Raw genomic sequence first — 20,839 nt, forward strand, 5'->3', positions numbered from 1 at the left:
AGGTTGGGTTGACACTGTGAAGGCCTAGTCCCTCAACCACAGAACCACAAGGCCAGGCCCTCACCGCCTTCGGGCCCTGCGCGGGAGCTGGTTGGCTCCCGATCCTCCCCACCCCCGGGGCCGCCCTCGCACCCACTGGGGCCTGGGCTCCGCCGGGGGGTGAGCCTCATTCATTCATTCCCGGTGGCTCTGATGCTGGGCCTGGCTTTGCTCTTGCTGCCCTGCGAGCTCTCCGCCCTGGCTGCCGAAGGCCCCTTCCCGCCATCTAATGATACACTCTGCATACGCTTCTGTTGAAAATTTGTGGCCAGACATTCCTGTGGGACCGGGAATCCAAATTCTTGGGTACAAACAGAAACTTACTTTCCTTGGGGATTTTTTTTCTCTCTCGCTCACACACACACTCTCGCGTTCTTTCCTTTCTTCTTTTTCGTAGCAGTAGGGGGAGAAAACAGAGACAAAACAAAAAAAACAAAAAGCCATACCGCCCCCCCACTTTATTTTCAAAAGTAGCTAGGAAAAAATAAAACAACAGCCAGCCAAGTCAACCCCAATCCAACCCCCTGAAGGGCTGAATTCTTGCCTTCCTCAGAGCGGGGCATGGCATCGAACAGCATCTTCGATTCCTTCCCGACCTACTCGCCGACCTTCATCCGTGGTGAGTAACGATTGCCCAGGGCCCTGGGCTGGCCTTTCCGGGTGGGGAACTGTGGCCAGGCCGCGGGCCACGTCCCTCCACCGGCCAGCCTGGCTGCCTTCGTGTGTACGGCCTGTCTGCCTAAATCCAGTGGAGGTGGGAAGAAGGGCTGGGGGTCTCCGTGGTCGCCTGGAGTGGGACATCTCTGTGGGACTTTTACCCTCACCTGGTGGTGGGGGCAATGGCTACCATAAGACCTCGAGACCTCAAAGGCCAGACTTCAGGGGGTCCTAGGGTGGAGAGGACATGGGGGCTGTCCCTGTGCCCCGTGGCTTCCTGCCTCACTAACGGGGCTCCTGGGCCCTGCAGCCCCAGCCTCCAGCCGGTCCGGAGAGCTTGACCCCTCCACCTGGGCTCAGGCAGACACAGGCTCTGAGAGATGCTCAGCTTTCCCAGAGCCAGGCCGGCTTCTGACGAGAGCAGTGGAGAGGCGGGGGGCCAGGCTGCACCCGGCTGAGATCCCACTGGGGACCTTCTCCACAGTTCTCCGAGTGATCCCTGGGGTAGCGGGAGCAGAGGGAGGAGAAGAAGGCTGGAAGCTTTGGTTGGGAACTTGCACAGCTCCGGGTCGCACAGACGCCGGAGGGCCGTGGGGGGAGCCGGCCTCGCCAAGGTTTGTGGACTTGGTCACGGGGGGGACGAATGTGTTCCTGGGCGGCTTTTATCTCTATTTGCGGCCTGGAGGGATCCGGACCGCTGGGTTGAGCCCTTCGACAGAGATAGGGTTTCAGGATCCCCCAGTGGGAACCTCCAATGGAGGCTGGAACTCAAGAGACGGTTTTCTTGCCTCTGTCTGGCCCACAGGGCTGATGGAGCCTGGCCTCAGGCAACTCCCTGCTGCTTTCTCCCCGACCCCCCAGCCAGAGCCCAGAGGGGGCTGTGGTGCCTGAGATCCTTGCGCCCAAGTGTCAGTTCGGTGTCTACCTTGCTGAGCAGACTTAGGAAAGTTATTTAACCTCTCTGTGCCCCAAACAGAGGCACCTCTGGCTGTGACATCCGGATTGTCTGAGGCTGGGAATGGACTGTGTATGAGGGCAGTGCCTCTGGGTTGTGCATGGGCCCAGTTCTGCTCCAGAACAGAGGGGATGACTGGAATCTAGAATTCTGAGGTTTAGGAGCTGGGGCTACCCTTTCTCGGCTGAGGTGGTCAACTGAGATGCAGAAGTCAGTCTGAATGTCTGTCTGCCCTTCTGCTCATCTGCCTGCCCCCCCCCCCCCCCGCACTGGCTAGCAGGGTGACTTAGAGCCAGTCCTTGGGGGCCAGCTCTGGGCAGGGACTGAGGCACATTTGGGTGCTTATTGTCGCAAGTTTTCTGCAAAGGATTGTCTAAGAGCGGGACCCGTTCCTCCTTCCTGGAGAGAAGCTGAGGCAGGCTGTGTGGCTGCGGTCGGGGACTGGCGGGTGGGGGTAGAACGGGTCTACTGTCCCTGTGGCCGGGGCGCTCCCACCCAACCTGGTGGTGGCTGGTGACAAGCAGCAGCCCAGGGTCCGGGAGCCGCGAGCTGTGGGCTCCTTCTTCAAGCTGCTCCTATTATAACACTCTTTCCTTTGTAGCCCTCAGAGCTAATTAAAGGCAGTTCTGTGGCAAGAAAATAAGAGTTTATAAAAACCATTTGCTGGGTCTTTGTAATCTGTATTTCTCCCTCCAAGAGCAAGATGCAGAAATGTAGGTTTAAAACAAAGGAAGCTTGGGGTACAATCCTACAGGGCCGGCTTCCTGAAATGGGCTCCTGATGCCACAGAGCCCTGGCGCTGGCCGACAGGGAAATGAAGGGAGAGGGAGAGGAGAGCCGGCGGCTTTGGGCCCGGCGTGAGCCCAGACAGGAGGCCACTGGGCAGAGGGGCTGACTGCTGGTGGACAGGGATGCAGACGTGCCTTGTCAGCTGGGATCTGTGGGGAGGCCTCGGGGTCTGGGGTCCGAGGCTTTGCCTGCCCTTCTGGGGAGAGGTCCTGTCCATGCCGTCCGGCCCCCTCTCTCCTCCCCAGTTCTATTCCCGGTGCTCCACTTACAGCGTGCTCCCTTCAGGGGCTGTCTCCCAAATTCTGCCCCTGGGGGCTCGAGGGCTGCAGCTGCCCGTTGTGTCCCCAGCCTCTGGGTCCTGCAGAGCTCTGCTCCATGCTGCCCGGTGCAGGGTTCTTACCTTGTTCTGAGCCAGGGACCGTTCAGGAGACTTAGGAAGCCCACAGACCGCTTCTTAGAATCTCATTTTTAGAGACACAAAACAAAATCCAAAGAACCGCAAAAGAAACCAAATCTATGGAAACACAGTTATCAAACTATAAAAAAGCAAGTTTGTGAGATAGTGGCCATGGCCCCTGTACTAACCCACTGAGTGAAAAGACCTCGCAGAGGCCCCGGTAACAGCTGTGGTGAGCATTTCAGGATGATCTGTGACAGCCCTGATGAGACCGAAGAATAGCTATGATTTCTGGCAGTGACAAAATCACTGTGGAAAAAGATGCTCAGACGTTGTGAGATGTTGGTAAAGGGAAAGATGTCCTGTGTTTCCCCCCAAGTTCACAGAACCCCTGGATTCTGTGCAAGCAGGAACTCCAGGCCTGCGGCCCACGACCCTCCGCAGGATGGGATGGAACTGGTGGGTCTCAGGACACCGCCACGCCCAGAGAGCTTTGAAACACCTGGGTTCCCCATTCCAGAGTTCCTCTCAGCTCACTGTGGAGAAGAAGGTGGGGAGGTATTGGACCCCCGCTCTGCAGTTGAGGGCGAGGGGCAGACGAGAAGAGGGCAATGCTTAACACAAAGAGCTGGCGTGCTGATGGCAGAATCCCTCACACTGAGATGGAAGGCGTGCCCCTGTCCCTCAGCAGTTCTCCGTCCTTCCATCTCGTCTCCAAGGACTCTCCCAGGCAGGACGAGGGGTATTTATTCTCTCCTTGACAAATGGGGAAGCTGAGACCTAATGGCTGTGACTTGGACATACTGGGTCACTGTGGGCAAGGCCCTTCCTCTCTCCGGGCCTCGGTTTCCCCATGTGACAAATGCGGGTGATGGCCTGGAGGATGCCCACCCACAGCTCCACTGAGGGCCAGCACCTCTTCTGAATCCATCCCATGAGGCCCTTCTCTGCACCCCGACAGGCAAAAGCTCTCTCCCCAGGACATGGAGGGAGTGGGGGAGGGTACCACTCAGGGAGGAAACTGGAGGAAATGAGCCTAAACTGCCACATGCAGGATTTAGGGAACTCTGGGGACGCAAAAGTTTTCATTTATTCCGTAATTTCACAAAAGCTTGTCGAGGAGTAGAGTTTCGAGGTTCAGGGTTGGGCTCAGGAGTCAGACTCTCAGGGTTCGAGTCCTGACTCTGCCCTTCCCTAACTGTGCAGCCTGGGGCAAGTCCCTTCACCTCTCTGTGCCTCTGTTTCTCCATCTATAAGATGGGGGTGATGGTTACACCGACCTCACAGGGCTCTGGAGAGAATCAAGTGAGTGGGTGCCTGGCACAGAGTAAGTGCTCATTGTGCTAATGTCTTCCTTCTTCTCATGACTGTGAGCCTGGCCTCGTGGCAGGAGCTCAGGCACCAGGGCGACTGGGCCAGGCTCTCGGCCCTTGAAGAGCTCGTGGTCGGATGTGGAAAGAGATGGCTAAACGGAAAACTGCCCTGGGGTGTGATAAATGGAGTGGAGGGAAGAACGGGGGGCTGGGAGATCAAAGAGGGGCACTGGCCCACCTTGGGGAAGAGAGAACTAGTCTTGGAGAAGTGACACTCTAGCTGGTGTGTGACACTCCAGGTGGGGGAGTGTTACCTCCCCACCCACATCTTGCAGGGTGAGGAGGTGACAAAGGGGGACAGGACGTCCCAGCCAGAGGGAAGGGCCTAGGCCAAGGTGTGAAGGCAGGAGAGAGTGTGATGGCTCCGGGCGCCCCCCAGGATGCCTGGAGGGCATGGTGCAGACTGGGATGCTAGAAGGTGACTAGGACAGGCCAGCCTGTGTGGCTTCGACTGTCCAGCCGAGGTGCCCCTTGGCAGTGGTTGGGAAGTAGGCCGGCAGCTCCTCCCTTGGGAGAAGTGGAAAATGGTCTTTCAGGCAGGAGGCAGGCCCCTGTGGAGGCCAGGGGTGGGCACGATGGCCCTGGGCAGGTCTAGCCCGGATGCTCTGACTCAGAGGTCACTGGACATGGAGGAAGCTGCCCAGACCGGAGAGGTCGGTCACTGTCCTGTCCTGAGCTCTGGGCAGTGGCCAACAGCAGAAGACTCTCCCAGTTCTAGCCCTAAGAGTCCCGAATCCCAGGCACCCCAAGACAGTTGGTCGCCCTGAGCCCACGGCAGCCTCCCCCTCCCCCGCCACACTGGGCGATGACCCGACCGACCGCCAGCCGTCCCGCGCCCACCATGGCGCTCGCCTGGCGCCACGTCTGCTGGGCCCCTTTGGCGGCGGCTCCCCGGGCCGCCCTGTACACACCCGTCTCCCAGACCACCCTGTCTGTCCAAAGTGCCCCCCAGGCTGGAAGGGCATTCCTGGGAGCCCCCCACCGGCCACAGGGTCTGGGCGGGCGTGAGCCGGCCCCACACAGTGGGACTGTGTGTCCAGCCCTCACCCGCACCCACGACGGCGGCCGGCGGCCCCCAGCGGCCCCACCGGTCACATAGAGGGCCCATTGACGCCGCGGCCTTGAGGTGGCCGCATCAAAGCTGAGGCTTGCTGGATTACCTGAGAGGGTGGGGAGTTTACGCAGGGGAGGGGGGCCCAGAGAGGGATGCCCCTGAGCAAGAAGGCCTGAAAACCTGACCTTCCAGAAGGCTCTGAGAGGCAGGGGGAGAGCAGCGTCCTCTGATCCCAGCCTTGCTTCTGAGCCAGTCTAGACTCCTTGACGGGCGGGGAAACCAAGGCCTGGGCTCAGGGTCCAGGGTGCAGCCGAACCAGCAGGCCGTACTCCTGTCTCCTGGGGATGCATCGTCCGCAGACCCTTCCTCAGATCCACCACCCAGCGTGCACCCCTCTGGTGCTGGGGAGCCTCGCTCAGTGTTCAAGACTGAGCTCAAACACCCCCTCTGTCAAGAGTCTTCCAGGGACCACCTGCAGCCACCAGGGAGCCCTGGGCTCCTCTGAGGTTCCGGTCCCAGGGCCAGCCTCGGTGCCCCCCTCAGTGCCGAGTCGCCTGCCTTCCTCTGTGGAAGTAAAGGGAAGGGAGGGAGGGAGGGAGAGCTTTGGCTTTCAGTGGATTTGCAGCCTGGGCCCTCCATCATAGCCTTGAAATAGCACCTCCTGGAGGAAGCCCCCCGAGACAGCGCAGTGGGGCCATGGGAACTGTGGGACTAGGGCTGGGAGTGAGACCCCGGTCATACCTAAAAAAGTCACAGGGATCAGGAACAGCGAGCCAATCCAGTAGAGTGTTGGAGCTGGCACAAAAAGAGCGCCCCTCCTCACTGTATAGGTGGGGAAACTGAGGTCCAAAGAGGGGTGTGGGCTTGCGTGAGGTTGAATTCAGCAGTGGGAAAATCAGCTTTGCTCGGCTACCTGGGGACCAACCATCTGCCTTGCACAGAGTTACAAGTCAGACAGGCCAGGCCTAAGCTGCTCGGTAGCAGGGACACCCAGCACGTCAGTTCGCCTCTTAGAGTCTCAGTTTCCTTCCCTATAAGATGGGGCTGGGAGCTCTGACCTCAAGGGAGGTTGGGAAAAGTGAATGTGCCCCTGACCCGAAGCCCAGGCACAGCACCTGGTACACAGTGAATTCTCGCCCAGCACCGTCGGCCTCCTAATGGGCTCCACACCCTCGCCTGTGCCTCCGGTTTGATCACGTGCCACTTGGCAGATGTTCCCACATCTGGTTTTCTCAGCGCTGGAGAGGGGTGAGCATGGAGAGACTGTAGAGGGACTGTCGGGCCCTTTGTCAATGGCTCCCAGGGGTGGGGGTGGAGAAGGGGGCGCTCTTTGGGGAGGAGGCAACATAAAATGTGGTGACAAGCCCAGGCTGAGGCCCAGAGGCACCATTTCCTCACTATGTGGCCTCGGACGAAGTGCCTCACCTCTCTGAACTCAGTTTTCTCATCTTTAAAATGGGAAGAACAAACAGTAGCCACTTCAAAGCTTGTTGGGTGGACTTAATGAGATAATGTATATCATGTGCTTCCTCCAGGGCCTAGGGCAGAGTCAAGCCTTCCATACGTGCCAGAAGTTATTGCTCTTTAATGTTCCCCTCCTCCTGGGCGAGAGAATCTGTCTGACTCTGAGCAGGGTGGAGAAGCCTCAGTTTAATGGCCGCCCCTTCTGAGGAGGCTTCCCAGGCCCTTCACCTTCTCCTTCTCCCCTCCAGGCCTCGGGCAGACCCTGCTCCTGTCCCCACTCACCCCTACCCCCGGTTGTTGGGAGGGATGCTCCTGGGAGCAGGTCAGGCTTGCAGGAGCCGCTCGGTGTTTCTTGCTAAATGGATGGAGGAAAGGAAGGATGGATGAATGAATGAATGAATGAATGAACGAACGAACGAACCAATGACTGACCGGCCTGAGAGGTTTCCAGTGTCTCCCTCACTTCCCCCTGGGCCGTCTGGCTTGTTCTCTGAAACGCTCGGTGGGGAGAGCCTGAGCGCCCGCGTCTAATCGCGGCCAGTTGGCCCGGCGGTGTGAACATTCAGGTTCCTCTTTGGGGTTTTCTTTCACGTCTGGGAAAAGTGCTTTTGGCAAAAGGTTCTGAGTTACACGTGGGCGGACAGAACGGATGCCCATAACTTACGATATGCAGGGGTGACCAGAGTCAGCCCCCCCAAAACACCCTTCGATGTGTGACATGAGGGCTGAAACTCCACCAGGAGCACTTGGCGCCTTTGGCAGGAAGCGTTGCTCATCTGGGCTTTTTAAAATGCAGAGTCCTTCTGGCCACGCACACTTCAGCATCAGTGAGTCTGCCTGATCCGCTCCCCTGTGTTCAGAGGAGAAAGGTGGCTGGTGGAGAGCAAGCCAGGGATTAAGAGAGAAAGGAAGACTCAGGGCATTCGCATGGAAGAGAATGAAGTGAGAGGGCGGGAGGAGAGGAGAGGTCCATTTTGGTCATGCCCCTGCCCCAAACTCAGCTCGCCTGGGTGCCCAGTGGCTGAGGACCAACACCCCATGGCTCCAGGCAGTGCCCCCACCCTGAGGGTTTCCCTTCCAACCTCCCTCAGTGAACCTGAATTCTTCCCCCCACCACTCCCCCCACGGAGGAAGCAGGGCAGGGGGTTAGACCTGCAGAAGTTCTCCTGAGGCTCTGAGCCCCCTCGTGTCGTAGGTCAGCTCCAGGACAGCTGGAGTAGGGAGCCCCACGTTAGGGGTGTAGGGGGCCCATGGGGAGAGCTTGGTTCTCCCCTACAGGTCAGCCATATCCCTTCCTAAGAGGAAAAAGAAGCCACCTCTGAGAATAAGGCCACGTTAGAAAAAAGACTGGAAGGAAAACACTAAAATGGGATAGTTAATGCTATAGGGGCAATTGTGGTGGGGAGCCTTTATTTCTAATTCTGTTGGTGATTGTGTATTTCCCCAATTTTTAAACATTGAGTATATTACTTGTAGGTATAGGGGGGAAACTTTTTTTTTCTTCAAAGAGAAAAAGAGGAAGAGGCAGCCCCGCCCTCTCAGGAGCAGGTGGGCTGGGCCTCCCGTCAGCCCGGGCTGCAGCCGGGTCAGCCTGCTCCTGCCCAGCCAACGCCCCACAGGCCATCCTTCCTCTCTCTTCCTCTTGCCAAGTTGCTGCGTCTGTCCTCTTCCACCCCAGCCCCGCCCTATCAGGCTGTGGAGCAAGGGTCTGCCCTGGGCTGGACAGAGCGTGTATACAGCAGGTACTCGGGAAATGCTTGTGGTCTGCGCCGTGGCCCCGATCAGGAGAGGTTTCCCTGGAGAGGTGGGGCTGGTTTCCTTGGATTCTCACATTCCTGGTACCCAGGACTCGGGATCTGATGTGGGCAAGTTGGCACCGCTGATCATTCGGCAGACGCTTATTGAGCATCGCCTGCATGCCAAGCTCCATTCTGGGCACTAGGGATTCAGGGAATGAGCAAAATAGCAAAGATGCCTGCCCTTCTGGAGCTGACATTCTAGTGACACGTGGAAAGATTCGCCTCAGGAAAATGTCCCAGGGAGGTGGGCCAGCACCCCTCTGTGCCCTTCCTCTCTATGCAGAATCTTCTGGGACCTCTATAAACGCTCCTCTTCCCCCATTAAATCCTCATCACAGCTCTGGGGGCTGGGCATCACACCTCCATGGCAGAGATGAGTAAGCAGAGCGATAGGGGCACCTGCTGAAGCTGACATTTGTGAGGAGGAGCACAGCGAAGAAGGGAGAGGGGAACCTGGTTTGTCGATGACTTACTGAGTGCCAGGCACTGCGGAGATTCCTTTGCAAATGTATCTCATTTCACTTAATCTCAACAAAAACCCATGTAGTAGGTGTTATTGTTATTATTCCCATTTTACAGATGGGGAAACTGAGGCTCAGCAAAAGGAAGTGACTCGCCCAGGGTTAGACAGCTAGTTACTGGCAAAGCCCAGATTCACACCAAGGTCTGGCTAACATCAAAGCCAGCCCGACAAAACTTGCTCTTCTACCTGGCAGACATCTATTCTTCCTCAAGGTCCAGGCTCACCACCTCCATGGAGCCCTTCCTGATTCCTCCAGACAAAGTGACTCATATCCTCCTCTATGCAACCAGAGCACCTTCAGGCCTTTCTCAAATACTCTAAGAAGGTTTCCCAGAAAGGGTGGAATCTGAGCTGGGTTTAGAATAGGTAGATCCAGCAAGGAAGGAACCTTGGGGGTCCAGGCAGAGTGAAGGGCACGTGCAGAGGTGTGGAAGGAGGACCATGTGGGGAGGGCTTTGTGGAGATGGAAGGCTTGTGGGTCCTGTGGACAGGTTGAGGGGAAAGAGGCTGGGGAGGAGGTGGGCCCAGCCTGGAGGTTGAGCATGGCCTTCAAGGCAGCGGGGGTCCAGGCAGGATCCGAGCTGGGCAGTGATGTGGGGCAGAGCATCCCGGATGCACCGGGCTGCTCTCTGAAATAGGCCAGTGTAGACGTGCGCTTTGAGCTCATGTACGTGTGTGAACAGAGACCACAGAGGCCCTCCCGCACCCGCTCAGAGCCCTATTTTTATCACTCTCTAGACATACATCTGAGCAGCCGAAACACTCTTGTTCTGAGACACGTACAGGGCTCCATGGATGGGCATGTCTGTGGTCTGACAAGGACAAGGCGATGGTTCAGAGCAGTCAAAATGAGACCTATCCTGGGGAGAATCCCAGGACCAGCGCAGGCGACACAGTTTGCAGGGCACAGTGCAAGAGAAAGCAGGGAGCCTTGTTCAAAAATCATTGAGGGCCCGTCCGGTGGCATAGTGGTTAAGTTTGTGCGCTCCGCTTCAGTGGCCCGCGGTTCACGGGTTCAGATCCCCGACACAGACCTACACACGGCTCATCAAGCCACGCTGTGGCGACCCACATACAACAAATAGAGGAAGATTGGCACAGATGTTAGCTCAGCGACAATCTTCCTCAAGCAAAAAGAGGAAGATTGGCAACAGATGTTAGCTCAGGGCCAATCGTCCTCACCAAAAAAACAAATAAATAAAAATGATTGAGAATTTCAAAACGGCGACCACAGGAACATTAAACCAAGCGTGGGGCTCTTCTAGGCAAGGGACCCTGTGCACGGCGCGGCTTGCATGCCCAGGAAGCCGACCCTGCCCAGAACAGCCCTGGGCCTGAAAACAAACCTCTGTCTGCCTTTCTTTCTTTCGTGCTTCGTTCCTTTGACTTGTGCAGGATTCCACTCTTCATGCGTCCACAATTTTAAAAATAATAATAATGAATTAAGCCTTAGGCGAGATCATACCCTGAAGATTTTAGAACCAGCTAGAACGTTAGGGAAAGCATGAATCCACCCAACACCCCCACTCTACCTGCATTTTATGCTGTAGATGGCCTGAAGGATCTATGAAATTTAAAAACAAACTCTGTGCTTTCAACACCTAGAGAAAGCCGTTATCACTCGGTGTATTTCCTTCCAGACTATTTCCCCGGTGTCTGGTTTCTGCCTCTAGAGGGTCTCTTCCCTCCATGGGCGGCGCCATCCTGAGACATACGACGTATCCAGGAACCTCACCCGGGATGTTAATAACCATCGTGCACATGTGTCAAGATGTGTCCAGGAAGGGTTTAGAGCAGAGCCGTCCAATAGAATCGTGTGTGGTAGTGGAGACGCTCCGTGTCTGTGCTGACGGATCCGACCGCCGCTCGCCTCAGGTGGACATGGAGGACGTGAAATGTGCCGGCCCCAGTCCACAGCTAGTGTAACCGACTCTTCCGTCTTATTTCATTTTAATTATTTTAATGTAAATAGCCACGTGTGGCTAATAGCTACCTGTTGGACCCTGCAGATCTAAGAATATACACCAACTGTTAACCCAGGTTATCTCTTGGGGTGAGATTATGGAATTTTTCATTTTCCAACTTCAAATATTTGGAAAGTCTTATACACAGCAAGCATGGATTGCTTTTGTAATCAGAAAAAAGCTACTGAAGATTTTAAGTTTTTAATATATTCACTGCTATTAGGGGGGAAAAAACTTTAGATTTCTAAAAGCATATCCCCAGGGAAGATTGATCCTGGCAGAATGAGATCTATTTTTATTTTTCTTATCAATGTGCAGAAGAAAGAATGTGGGGTTTAGAATCAGACACTGTGGGTTTGTCTCCCGGATCTGCCACTTACTGGCTGTGTGGCCACTTAACCTCTGTGAACCTCAATTTCCTCATCTGTAAGATGGGGATATTGACGCCACTGACCTCCTCAGGTTGCTGTCGGGACTGAATCAGACAATGAAGGTGAGAACGCGGGGGGACCAGCTGAGCGATGGAAGCGAGTTACTGGAGATGATTTCTGTAGAGGTGGAACCGCTTGTCTCTGTGAGGGCGTTACTCACCATTTCCTAGAAACCAGGAAATGAGGGGGGCGTCTCTCAATGTGTCTTCGGCGTATGTGATCAGTTGTTGAGCAGAAGTAAAGGGGGCTCTATGACCAGATAAGACTGGGAGTGATTGCATCAAACGATGTTCAACAAAGGGTTTACTGCAGGACTTTTCAGAGCCTTTGATGTGCAAACAAACGTAGGCTTCTCGAAGGGGCTGGAGTGCTGCAGAGACCACTTTGGGAAAAGCTGCCCTCAGGAGAGCTATTAAGCCAACCGTGGCTACAGGTGTGCTGTGCAGGCGGGGAATTCTCTTTTCAAGGACCTAGGCAATTGTATGAGAGTTGAAAGGGAAATTTGCTGGATCCTAAATAAAAAAGGAAAAGTACAAAATTGGAATTAATAAATGCACAGTTGTCTAGAAAATAGAAATGATGACAAGTCAACTCTTAGTTATAGTAACAGCAGTAAACACTTACACGGCTCCTACCGCATGCTGGGCACGAAGCACTTTACACGTCTCCGCTCACGAAATCCTCACAACCCTACAAAACAAATGCTATTATTAAGCCTGTTTTATAGATGAGGAAACTGAAGCCTAGAGAAGTTAAACCACTTGCCCAAGGCCACCCAGCTGGGGTTCAAACCCAGGCAGCCTGCACCCGGAGCCTGTGCACGTCACCACAGCAGGGTCGCTGTGAGTTAATCCAGGCTTTCCTGGATCAAGGAACATCCCTCGACTTCCCTGGGCCCCTCTCCTGGGAAGAGCTGGTGGCACTGCCCTGAGCCCGGCCAGTCAGAATCAGCTCTGCCGCTTTCAGGCTGGTGGGTCACTGCCTCCTCGGGGCTTCAGTTTCCTCGTCTGAGAAATGCGCCAGTAATCATTGGAGGACCAAGCGAGGGGAGGTTTGCAAAACAGAGGGCACGGTCCACTCAGAAGGTGCTTGATGTATGGTGGTCCTCTCCTTCACCCATGCATAGTTGGGGAAACTGAGGCACAGGGGTGGGGTTCGGGGGGATGCTTGGCCAAGGTGAGCTCGGAGAGCACTCCAAGAAGCCAGGCCGACATGGTATGGCTGGCCAGGTCCACGCGAAGCGCAAAGGGCTTCTTTCCATCTGGCAGACGCCCGAGGCGCCCTTCTCATAACAGCACTCCGACCACTTCGGCGGGGGCCTCTCCCTCTGGGCTCCTCTCCCTGGGCCCCGAAGCTCTCCCAGGGGTCCCTCCCACCTTGTGCAGGTTCTGTTTGATCCAGCATCATGCCCCGAACCTACTGCCCTGGGCATCCCGCAGAAATCCCCTAGAATTCCCCCTTAGGTCCCCTCGTGGGGTGAGGGGTATGCACGCAGACACGCCTCTGCCCTGTTCATGGACCCCCGTGCTTGTCGGGGGTCCATTCCTCTGCCCTGAGTCACCTCTGAAACCAACTATACACCAGTCCCGGGCTCAGCACGTTCTATACGTCACTGCTCTCTCACAACCCCAGGAGGTCAATGCTTTTGTCCCCATTCTGCAGAGGAGGAAGGTGAGGCCCAGGGAGGTGAAGTCACTAAGTTCACCTAATTTATAAGCGGTGGAGGTGGGTTTGAACCCAGGCTCTGCTCCCCACTGCTGCTGGGTGGCCCCTGGGCACAGCCCAGCACAGGCAAGGCGGCTCCTGAACACGTGTGCTCGACCGCACACCCCCCCACGGCCCCTGCACCCCTGCATGCCAGGGGCTTTGTTGCTGGGATGGGAGTCAGGCGGCCGACCCTCCCATCTGAGCTGGGTCCCTCCCTCCGTCAGGGCCAGCTTCTCAGAGGGACACAGGGCTCCAAGCTCTCTAGGGGGCCTGCGTTTGGGTTTAAGGCTCTGCAGTTACCATCTTGAAAGTCGTAGTAATTTTATCTTTGGATTGGCGCTTTGTGAGTAAGGTCCGAGGGACAGTGGGGCTTGCTCAGGGACCTGGGGCCTGGGCTCAGTCCCGTTGCCGCCCCCCCGCGGGCGGGGCCTGCGCATGAGTACAGCCAGGAGGAGGACCAAGTTTTGGGGCAGGGCCTGGGTGTCTGTGACGGTCTGCACTCACACCACGAGAATCCCCATCCAAGTAAGTGTGACATTAAACAGCAAAAACAAAACACCATGACAGCTCAAGAGAGATTGCAAAAAAAGGAAAATGCTTTTTTCCTGCTTTTCGTCAGGGACCCTGTGTTTTCATTTTGCACTGGGTCCCGCAGATTAGGCAGCTGGCCCTGCCTGAGGATCGAGGGGAACACACGGGGCCCCCAGAGGTGTGGTGCAGACGAGACGGAGCCCAGCCCAGCCCTGCCTTTTTCCAAGTGTTGCTTTTTCCAAGTGAGAGGAGGAAGCAAGTGCTCCCCCGGGCTCCTGGAAGTCACCCAGTTTGAGGCCTTGGGGACAAGGATGCCCCCCCACAGTGGCTACCCAGAGCTCAGCAGTGGTGCCTGGGGCAGCTCGGGGGTGCACACCAGCTCAGACTCCCGAGGTGGCCTGACACTCTGAGCCGAGGCTCACCCTTCGGCCAAGCGCAAGAGGGGAGCTGGGCTTCTATGCCCCCTGGCTGGGCCAGGACCCTGCCCCAGGGAGGCTCTGCCCAGAGCAGTGGGCCTGAGGTGGTGGGTGGGCTCCTGATGGCCCCTGTGCCCACGTGGACAACGGACTGGTGAGGTGGGAACCTGGCCTTGGCTTTGGGACACACCTTGGTGGATGAAAAGCTCATAGAAGTCCCTGCTGATTGGAGCAGGTGGGATTATGGCTCAGTCAGTGAAAGCCTGGACTCGGGATCAAGGGGTGGTCCAGGTTGGGGCTCAGTCTGTGGCCATTTGGGAGCTCAGATTAGGGCCTCACCTGTGGTGTTCACAGCCAAGACCCCAGTGCTGAGCTAGCCTGACTCATGGGAGGTGCTGGGTCCGTCCTGCCAGAGGAATGAGTAAGTAAACACGCTTTGCCCAGCGGCTGGGACCCTGGGAGGTTTTGCACTTTCAAATTCGCCAGACCTGAGTTCACATCTTAGCTCTGACGCTTACTCCCCGAGGGAGATGCTAACCTCCCCTTCACCCTCTTCCTCATCTGTACAATGGGAGAACAACAGTTCAGAGAAGTAAGGTAATATTCAAAGTGCTCGGCTCCACCCGCGGCCCACGGGAAATGCTCAGTACGTGAGAATCAACTCGATTCCTGAAGCCGCGCAGACCCCTGCCTCCTCAAGGAGGCCCACGCGACTCCCTCTGGCTCTAAGATTTCAGCCTTCAATGTTTTTTGTGTTTTTCTGTATTTTCCAAGTTTTTTCATTGCGCTCATATGACTTGTAACACAGGGGCAGGAATGTGTTGTGTGAGGGGATTCAATTAACGTTATTTATTAGCAGTATTGTTGTAAATGGACAATAAATAAAAGGAGGCAAGTCAGAGTCAGTTCCCCTCAAGGATTCACTGGGGTCCCAGCTCCCTGGAGGCCCCGACAGCATTTGGGTCCTGTACCCTCCCTGACATGCACCCCTGCCCTACATGCACCCCTCCCCCAGGTGCATCCCCTCCTTGGGTTAGACCAGCACCAGCCAAGGGTTCTGGCTGGGATCCGTGAGTGTGGTGTGGCCTCTGTCACAAGTTGCCCCAGCTCAGCAACCAAAGTCTGGTCACACCCCCACCTTAGGCCCCTAGGCCTGTGTGCCCACCAACCTCCACACTCACCCCACCCCTACCATGTGCGTGTGAACACACACACACACTCACACAGGCAAACACATGTCAGAGGCTGCACCCACTGGAGAGACATCGACTTTTCAGGAACCCCTGCCTGTGGGGACCAAGGGACACCTGGTGGTGTGGTCTGAGGGAGGCCACAGGGGGAAGCTGCTTTGCCCCTACCCAGGCTGGTCCCCGCTTCTCTGACCAGAAAGTCCCTCCTCTTCCTGGGGGTCCCCAGACACCCGCCACTGGCCTGTCGCTGGGCCGGTGCTTCTGGAGGGATGAGGCCTCATGGGAACCCAGGACTGACGGGATGGAGTGGAGGCCCTAACTCAGAAGGAGGTTTTCCAGCTGGGAGAGGTCTCAGAGATACCTGGAGGGGAGCCATCATCTGACAAGTGAGGAAACTGAGGCCAAAAGGGGAGAGGCCTGCCCAGGGTCACCCCCAAAGGTGCAGGTGGAGGGCACGGCCTAGCCTGGCAGACGTGCCCAGCAGGGAGTGCATGGAGGAAGGCAGGCCTGGTCACACCTCTCTGCGCTTCAGTTTCCTCCCCCATCACATGGGGACCACTCAGGGACCTTCCAGCTCCAACAGTCTGATCTTCTGGGAGCTCTGGAAGGCTCCGGGGAGCTCCAGGTGAAGTCCACGTGGCTCCCTGGCTGGTGGGGGAAAGAGGATGCAAATAGGAAGGGTCCCCAGGGACGTGGGTTAACCCCCGAACTCATTTCTGGCCTCTTCTTCCTGTGGGGTGGGTTAAAAAATAGCCTCCCATCTGCCAGGGCTGGGGGCCAGGCTCCATCTGAGGCTGTCAGGTCCTCCCAGCCCAGCCTGGGACTGAGACCTGCCCCCTCCAACCCCCAAAACCAGACTGGCTGCTGTGGCGAGGTGGCTCGTCTGTCACTGTCCTTTCTCCCTTTGACTCAGCGCTGAGCGTCACCACTGCTCTGCTCAAGCAGCCACAAGCCCAGGAGGTGCTCTGAGTCCTTGCTCTCCCATTTCACAGAGGGAGAGGGTGAGGCAAGCGACCTCCCGGGGCACTCCTGGAGTCAGGACCGGCAGCAGGAGCTGGCTGCCCAGAGCTTAGTGAGTGCTTCCCAGTGGTGCCAGGACTGTGCCTCCGTCGGGTAGCAGGCAGCAGGTGTAATGGGGCGGGGTCTGCCTTTGCTCCCCTCTGGATTGCACAGCCCACAGCTCCCCAGGGCAGCATCTGGAGGATGGGAGAGTCAACTTCATGCCCAGTCAGGCCAAGCTGGGGTGGATCCCAGATGCCCTGTTTCTCTTCTCTGTGACCTCGGCCAAGCCTCTTAGTTCTCAGACCCTCGGTGTTCTCATCTGTGAGATGGGAGACAGCCATCCCTACCTCCGAGGGTGACTGTGAGGACACACTGAGATGCACAGCGCCTGTGTGTGGCGAGTTCAGTCGACGGATTATTAACAAGATGAAGGCTACGCAGGCCTGAGACCATGAGCACCCTCAGCGCGTGGTCGTCTCTGAGGCTGTTTCCATTGGAACCGAGCATCTGAGATGGGAACCACGAGCCTTAGAGCATCATGTGGACAAATGGCTGATCAATGGGTATTTTTAGCCCGGGTGGAACCAGTGAGGCCTTAGGCGTAGATGGGGCTTTTCTCCCGAGGAGGTCAAATAATTCTCCCAGTTTCTGCCAAGCCCAGAAAGCTGCGGCTGCTGGTGGGAGTGGGCTGGAGAGCAGCAGGCAGACAGTGTCCACACTGGGCTCCTGGTCCTGGAATCCATCCTAAGGGATAAATCAGGGGAGTGGCTAAGACATCCATACCAGCGTGGTCCCAGCAGTGTCTTCATAACAACCCAGAAACACCCTAAAGGGCCAACCACGCGGGAACACTACGATGGTCCAGCCCGTGGGGTGGGGTCTCCACACTCTTACCCCCACCACGCCAGACCAGCGACCAGCGCAGACATGTCCCCTGCCGTCAGGGAGAGGATATAATGACAGGGGACACATATGACACGTTGGTGCCATTCAAAAGCAGGTTCAAAACAACATGTCCTATATGTTCCCAACGTTATAAAAGAAAAGAAGGAAGGAAGGAAAGGAGGAGGGGAAAGGAGAGAAGAAATTAGACTCTACACACAGTAAGAATGCCAGAAGGCCACGAACCAAAACGCTACTCATTGTTCTGGGTGGCAGAATTATGGGTGGTTTTAATTTTCTTCTTTATAATTTTATTATTTGCCAATTTTTCTTTAGTTAATGTGTATTATTCTTACAATTAGGAAAAAAATGTGTTTTGTTTGAAGAGATGGAAGGGGGTTAGAGGTTGTTCTTCCCCTTTCATCTGCCCCAAAACTGAGGCCCATGTGGGAAAGATGTTCATTCGTTCACTCACCCAGCCACTCATTCATTCCTCCTCAGATGCTTCTGGAAACCAGAAGCGAGGCTCAGTTCTAAGTTCCATGGCCACAGAGCTGAAGGTGACCCATCTCTGTCCTCAAGGAGGTCACAGTCTGAGGGTATAGGACGCAACAGAAAGTCCTTTCAATTCATTCCATCAAGGGGCTGTGGGAGTAGTGAAAGGAGGGGGGCCAGGTCCTCCTGGGAGTGTCAGAAACGGTCTTACAAAGAGGGGAAATTAGGACAGGGCTTTGGTGTACGAGCAGGAGTTCTGCAGTCAGAGAATGGAGTAGAGCACTGCTCGCTAAGACACTATGGGCTATTAGAGAGAGAGGAGCCGCCCTTTGTGGGGCAGTGCGTCAGATTAAGCTGGAATGCTCTGTGAGCTGGGTTCTTCGAGGGCCTTGAATTGCCTGGCTCTGCCACTCGATGGTGGGGTGACTTTGAGCAGGTTACTAAACCTCCTGGGCCTCAGTTTCCTCATCTGGAAAATGGGCCAATGACCTCACTGAGTTACTGCAAGAACTGAGAGAGTTAATAATGGTGGCGCACTCAGAACAGGGCCTGGCGTATAGGAAGAGCTGTGAAAACATTTGCTTTCGTTATTTGCTATTAGTTCCACTTTATCCCATACACATTCTGGAAACCAAAAGGATCTTTAAGCTAGAAATTCATGTTAATTCGTTCGTTTATTTATTTCACTCATCCAACAGATAATTGCTGAGATCCTCGCAGGCACCAAGCACTTTTTTAGGCTCTGGGGACAGAGTTGCCAGACAAAATACAGGACACCTAAATTATTTGAATTTCAGATAAACAATGAATAATTGTGATATTTGGGACAACTCTAGCCTAAAAAAGTGTTTGTCGTTTATCTGAAATTCAATGTAACTGAGCACTCTGTATTTTTATTTGCCAAATCTGGCGATTCTGCCTGGGAATGCCGCACCAATGAAAAGCAAACCGTGGCCCCCCTCCCATCCCCGGAGGCTGAGATTCAGGGCCCAAGACCGTTCGTAAGCAAAGGGACGGTCCGCCAGACACCAAGGAAGGGAGACCATCAGCTCCCCATGGCTGCTGGAACAAACGACCACAAATGCAGTGGCTTAACGTAACACACACTTAACAGCTCACGGGTCTGGGGGCCAGACATCCCCCTGACTCTCACTGGGCTGAGATCAGGGTGCCGCAGGGCTGTGTCTCTTCTGGTGGCTCCAGGGGAAAGTCCATCCCCGCTTGTCCAGCCTCTACAGGCCGCGCTCTCCTCTATTGGTGGCTCTTTCCTCTGCCTTCACAGCCAGCAACACTGGGCCACGTCCTTCCCGTGCTACCACCTCTCTGGTCCCCCAGTCGGTTTTCCGTACCACCGCTCCCTCTGACTGTCCTCTTCGGCCTCCTGCTTCCACTTGCAAGGACTCTTGCGATCCATCGGCCAGCCCGGACAACACAGAAAAATCTCCCCATCTCAGAGTCCCCAACCTTCATCATTTCTGCAAAGTCCCTTTTGCCATGTAAGGTGACCTAGTCACAGGTGTGGGGGTTGGGATGTAGGCATCTTTGGGGGGCTTTGTTCTGCCTACCACAGGGGTGTAGAGAAGGCCTCTCCTGGGGGGCGATAGGGACCTGAATGAGGTGGGGAGCTAAGCCATGCAGACAGAGTGTGAAGGGCTCTCCAGGCAGAGGGAACAGCACGTGCAAAGGCCTTGTAGTGGGTGTGACTGGTGTGTTTGAGGACCAGCAAGGAGGCCAGAGTGGCTGGAGCAGGATGAGGGAAGGGGAGAGTGGAAGGAGATGAGGACAGAGAGACAGAAGTGGGGGGTGCCGTGCAGAACCCCAGAGGGCTGACTGGAAGGGGAGAATGGGTGAGGCCCCTGCCCGCTCCTGGCCTCAACTGCCCCCATCCCCCACCCCCGGGACCATCTGTTCTGCTGAGCTGACACCCACTCCACGGGTACTCACAGCAGAGGTCACACTCCTCTCAGAAGTATTGCAGGATGAGAAGGAAGCATCCCAGCAACATGAAGGATTCAAGTTAGATGTTTGCGAGAACTTCCTGTGTGCTTCCTGTCAGTTACCAACCAGGAAGGGTGGTAACATGTGGGAGAGCAGGTCTTGACTGAGGGTCAAGGGGGCCGGTGCCCTCAGGGGCCTCGCATGCAGGGACCAGCCCCACTCCTGGGATGACCTGGGGGAGTGGTGAGTCCTGACCTTGGACTCCCCTCCACCCCGGCCATCCTGTGATCTCGGGATCCACGTCCCCTCCCCAGACCCGTTTCTCCAACACAAGGGAGTTGGACTCAAAGATCTTCAAGGTCCTCCCAGCGGTGACCAGCTGTGAATCCCACACTCTAATCCTCTCTGATTCTAGGGGTCTTCTATTCTAGGACAAAACCTCACAACTGTGTGACCTCAGGCAGGTTACTTAACCCCGCTGAGCCTCAGTTTCCTCACCTGTAAGTGGGGATGATCACAGAACCACCTCTTGGGGGGAGTGCAGAGGAAGGCAGTGTTAAACCCCGTGCAGGGCAGACTCGCGCCTGGCACACAGTGAGTGCTCAATTAATGTGAGCCCCCGAAAAATGCGAGCCCCGAGATTGAGGATTCTAACGGCCTCCGCGTCTGGAGCCTGAGTCCGTGACCCCATCTCCGGGAGCCTGACATCTGCCAGCTGTGGGTTCCAAGTCTCCAGACGCCCCCACTGCCAGCGTGCCCCCCACGCCCTGGCCTCCCCCACGTGCTGGGTGGCATGCCTACCCCACGACCACATGAAAAGCCATTCCCCCAGGGTGTCCCCACACCTGGGAAAACCGGCAGCCTGCCCGGCGCTGGCCCCGCCTGGTGGCTGGAACACCGGGCAAGATCAATGGAGCCCGGCTGGGCTCCCGGTGCCGCCACCTTGTTCCAATCAGGGCTGGGCGCCTTCCGCTCCGGACCCCCGCCCAGCACCGGGCCCTGCCCAGCAGCCCCCGTTTCCAGCCCCGTGACCCCCAAGGAGCAGTGCCCCCACCCTGACTCCCCTCTGGCTGCAGCTGCCTGGACCCGAGCGGTCGACCAACACGCTGAACGATGGGGCGGCCAAAGAGTGCCAGGCCGGGGCGGGGGCCGGGTCTGGTCCTGGCCTTTGCGTGCCAAGGGATGCTGTAGCAGCCTTCTCATCTGCAGCCTCAGTTTCCTCAGCTGCAAGTC

General features: G+C 56.3%; 1 protein-coding gene across 2 annotated transcripts in view; it reads left to right on the forward strand.

Moving 5' to 3' along the window:
• The first annotated feature begins 205 nt into the window (after positions 1-205).
• The window catches only part of RUNX3 (RUNX family transcription factor 3), a 62,776-nt gene continuing 42,142 nt past the window's right edge, over positions 206-20,839 (forward strand). The window contains exons 1-2 of one of the 2 annotated variants that reach the window (XM_008532790.2): positions 206-345; positions 593-658. In XM_008532790.2, coding sequence (XP_008531012.2) covers positions 601-658 — 58 coding nt within the window. In that variant the 5' untranslated portion in view covers positions 206-345; positions 593-600. Of the gene's footprint in view, positions 346-470; positions 659-20,839 lie in introns of those variants that run through there. The other variant, XM_070597595.1, reaches the window with a different exon arrangement.

Source organism: Equus przewalskii, chromosome 2 (assembly GCF_037783145.1).
Source record: "Equus przewalskii isolate Varuska chromosome 2, EquPr2, whole genome shotgun sequence".
In the NCBI taxonomy this organism is placed as follows: Eukaryota; Metazoa; Chordata; class Mammalia; order Perissodactyla; family Equidae; genus Equus; species Equus przewalskii.